Source organism: Struthio camelus, chromosome 29 (genome assembly GCF_040807025.1).
Source record: "Struthio camelus isolate bStrCam1 chromosome 29, bStrCam1.hap1, whole genome shotgun sequence".
Taxonomy (NCBI): domain Eukaryota; kingdom Metazoa; phylum Chordata; class Aves; order Struthioniformes; family Struthionidae; genus Struthio; species Struthio camelus.
The window spans coordinates 4,355,085-4,358,248 of NC_090970.1; the positions used below are offsets into that span (position 1 = coordinate 4,355,085).

The following is a 3,164-nucleotide window of genomic DNA, read 5'->3' on the forward strand; positions in this document are numbered from 1 at the left end:
TTGAACTTCGCACTCTTCCTGGGCACCTACCTGGCTGCCCTCCTGGCCAATGGCCTCATCATCACAGCCGTAGCCTGCAACCACCACCTCCACACCCCCATGTACTTCTTCCTCCTCCACCTCGCCCTCCTCGACCTGGCCTCCATCTCCACCACTGTCCCCAAATCCATGGCCAACTCCCTGAGGGACACCAGGGCCATTTCCTACTCAGGATGTGCTGCCCAGGTCTTTTTCTTCTTCTTCTTAATTTCAGCTGAGTATTTTCTCCTCACAGTCATGGCCTATGACCGCTTTGTTGCCATCTGCAGACCCCTGCACTACGGGACTCTCCTGGGCACCAGAGCTTGTGTCAGGATGGCAGCAGCTGCCTGGGCCACTGGTTTCCTCAATGCTCTCCTGCACACTGCCAACACATTTTCCATTCCTCTCTGCCAAGGCAATGTCGTGGACCAGTTCTTCTGTGAGGTTCCCCAGATCCTCAAGCTCTCCTGTTCACACTCCTACCTCCGGGAAGTGGGGCTTATTGTGCTTTCTCTTGGATTAGCTTTGGGCTGTTTCGTTTTCATTGTGTTGTCGTATGTGCAGATCTTCAGAGCTGTGCTGAGGATGCCCTCTGAGCAGGGAAGGCACAAAGCCTTCTCCATGTGCCTCCCTCACCTGGCCGTGGTCTCCCTCTTTGTCAGCACCTCATTTTTTGCCTACCTGAAGCCCCCCTCCATGTCCTCCCCAGTTCTGGATCTGGTGGTGGCCGTTCTGTACTCGGTGGTGCCTCCAGCAGTGAACCCCCTCCTCTACAGCATGAGGAACAAGGAGATCAAGGAGGCCCTGAGAAAACTGATTCAGCTGCTTCCAGTTCAGCAGAACTAAGCTGTCCAGCTCTCCTCACAAGTGTTTTTCAGTTTGTTTCAGGCAACTCCTGTGCTTTGAGAGTTCTTCCTGTAGACATATTTGTGCACAAATGTTTGAATTCCTCCCACTTCTCCAGCAGCACAAACCCCATCTGTCTGACCCAGAGGCCCTCTGCATATCTACCTGTCACTGTGTCAGAGGTGACCTGCCTGGTAGCATGTCTGTAATAAAAGGGGATCTCCTGAGTACTGTGCCTGAAGGCTGGGCTCCTCTTCCAAAACTTGTGCCAAGAATGCACTCAGGGAATTGCACCCTACAAAGTCCTGTTGCTGTGATGGGTTTTGCGTGAGCTAAGGGGGATGCGATCATAGGGTGATGTGTGAGGGAACGAGGTCTGGATTCAGCTGTCACTTGTGGATGCCCAGGGCCCCTGAAAGGATGAGTCATCAAGGGGTATCTGCTGGGGCCTGTCCCACATATTGCTGGGAAGGTGAGAGATGCCCGTCCTCCTGGAAGGGAATATGCAGCCACGCGGGGAGCAGAGGGGATCTGCAGGGGCAGCATGTGCCTGGTCTGGGCAGTGAGTGGAGACTCACAAAAACAAGGGGTGGTGAGGGGTCTGGGGAGAGGGCAGGGGAGGTGGAGAGAGCTGGGGAGGGGCTGGGCTGGGCTGGGAAGGGCCCCAGAGAGGACAAAGGCCAGCGGGCAGCTACTGCGGGTGAACAGCAGTGCAGGAGCACAGAGCCGTGCGCTTGCAGGGCACCCGCAGGTGTCCTGGGAAAGGCAGCAGGGCCCGGAGGGAGCAGGAGAGAAGAGCCCAGGTTGCTGCCTGCATTGCCTGCCCACCCTGGGGAAGCTGCCCCAGGCCCATCGTCCCGCAGCAGCCCCTCGCGTCACCCCTCCCAGCGCTGGCTGCTCCCCCAGCGGTGGGGTGGTGCATGGCCAGCTGCGTCCTCCTGCAGCTCGGCGCATCCCCACGGAGGGGACAAGGCCAGCCTTGCACAGCCTCTCTCCTGCACCAGACCGCGGCAGGTCCCGGAGCACGGCTGTCTGCTGAGCCCCGCGTGGGGCACAGCCTGGGCTGGGCAGGGGCTGGCTGCTCCCATCCCCAAGTCTCTGGGGGATCATTTAATGGTTATTTAATAGTACTCCAGCCCTTGCCATGTGCGAGGGGTCTGGTTCCAGCTCCAGCTGAGCTCTGGCTTTCCTCGCTCCAGCCCTGCATGCCCGGACAAGGTCTCGGGGCTCCCCCCGGGCAGCCCCTGCCCCTGCCCCCATCTGGGCACATCCCCTCCAGCCCCCTGAGCGCTGGTGCTGCTGCCGGGGGCAGAGCTGGAGGATCCCATGCAGTGGCTCCTCCGGGAGCTGCCCAGGCAAAAGCTGGCCCCAGCCCCAGCCCCAGCCCCAGCCCCAGCCGCAGCGGGGCCCAGGGCAGCTGCCTTCTGCCCACCCACCCTGGTGCTGCCAGCCCCACCGCAGCCCGCTCCTCACCGGCTCCAGCACAGCCCTGCAGGCAGCTGGAGCTGCCTCGGACCCCAGGGCCGTCTGGCACCAGCAGGCTTTGACCTGGCCACAGCAGCAGCAGTGCCGGCAGCAGGGCAGGAGCAGGGGACTTGGGGCGAAGACCCCTGCCCTCGGCTGCACGGCCGGGGCACTGGCCGGGCAATGCCTTTGTGGGTGGCCGGCCTCCAGGTTCGGGGTGGACGGCAGCTCGAGGGTGGGAGCGCCGGGATGTGGATGGGCTTCCAGTGCAGCCGGGAGTGTGGGGCAGGCAAGTGGGCAGAGCCAGGCACACACAGGTGCCAAGGCCACGGGTGGAAAGGGCAGTGTGGGGCTGGTGAAGGCCCTCCCTCTCCTTCTCGTCCCCGTGGGGAAGAGAGACCCCAGGCCATGCTGGACTCCACTTGGGCTGATGGGAAAGGGCAGAGGGCAGGGGGGAAGAGGCATTCAGAGCCCATTGAGGTGTGTGATGGAGTTTTCCAAAGCTCAGGGCTGAGCCAGGCACCTTTGGATCTTCCCCATGATGCTCTCCCAGCTGGACTTGTTCTGCTCTGCCCCAGGTGCTCTCATCCCCAGGTCAGCTGTGCTGGAGCAGAGGCTGAGGAGCAGGAATTCCTGGACTCACAGAGGAGTTGTGGTGGGAAGGGACCTCTGGAGGTCTCCAGTGCAGCCTCCCACACAAAGCAGGGCTGGTTGGAGCCCTCCACTCTTGTCCGGCCATCGCTGGACTGTGCCTGATCGTAGTTACCATCCCCAAACCTGCTCTGCTCCTCCTGTCCAGGCACTGTGGGACAGCACCTCTCATTGGTGGGGCA

General features: G+C 61.3%; 1 protein-coding gene across 1 annotated transcript; it reads left to right on the forward strand.

Annotated features, from left to right (window-relative positions):
• Positions 1-312: 312 nt before the first annotated feature.
• On the forward strand, positions 313-1,198 carry LOC138062751 (olfactory receptor 14A16-like; the record flags this gene model as incomplete). Its single annotated transcript, XM_068921757.1, has 2 exons — positions 313-774; positions 986-1,198. Coding segments are annotated over 2 exons (675 nt in total), but the record flags the coding sequence as incomplete, so codon positions are not given.
• Positions 1,199-3,164: the final 1,966 nt, after the last annotated feature.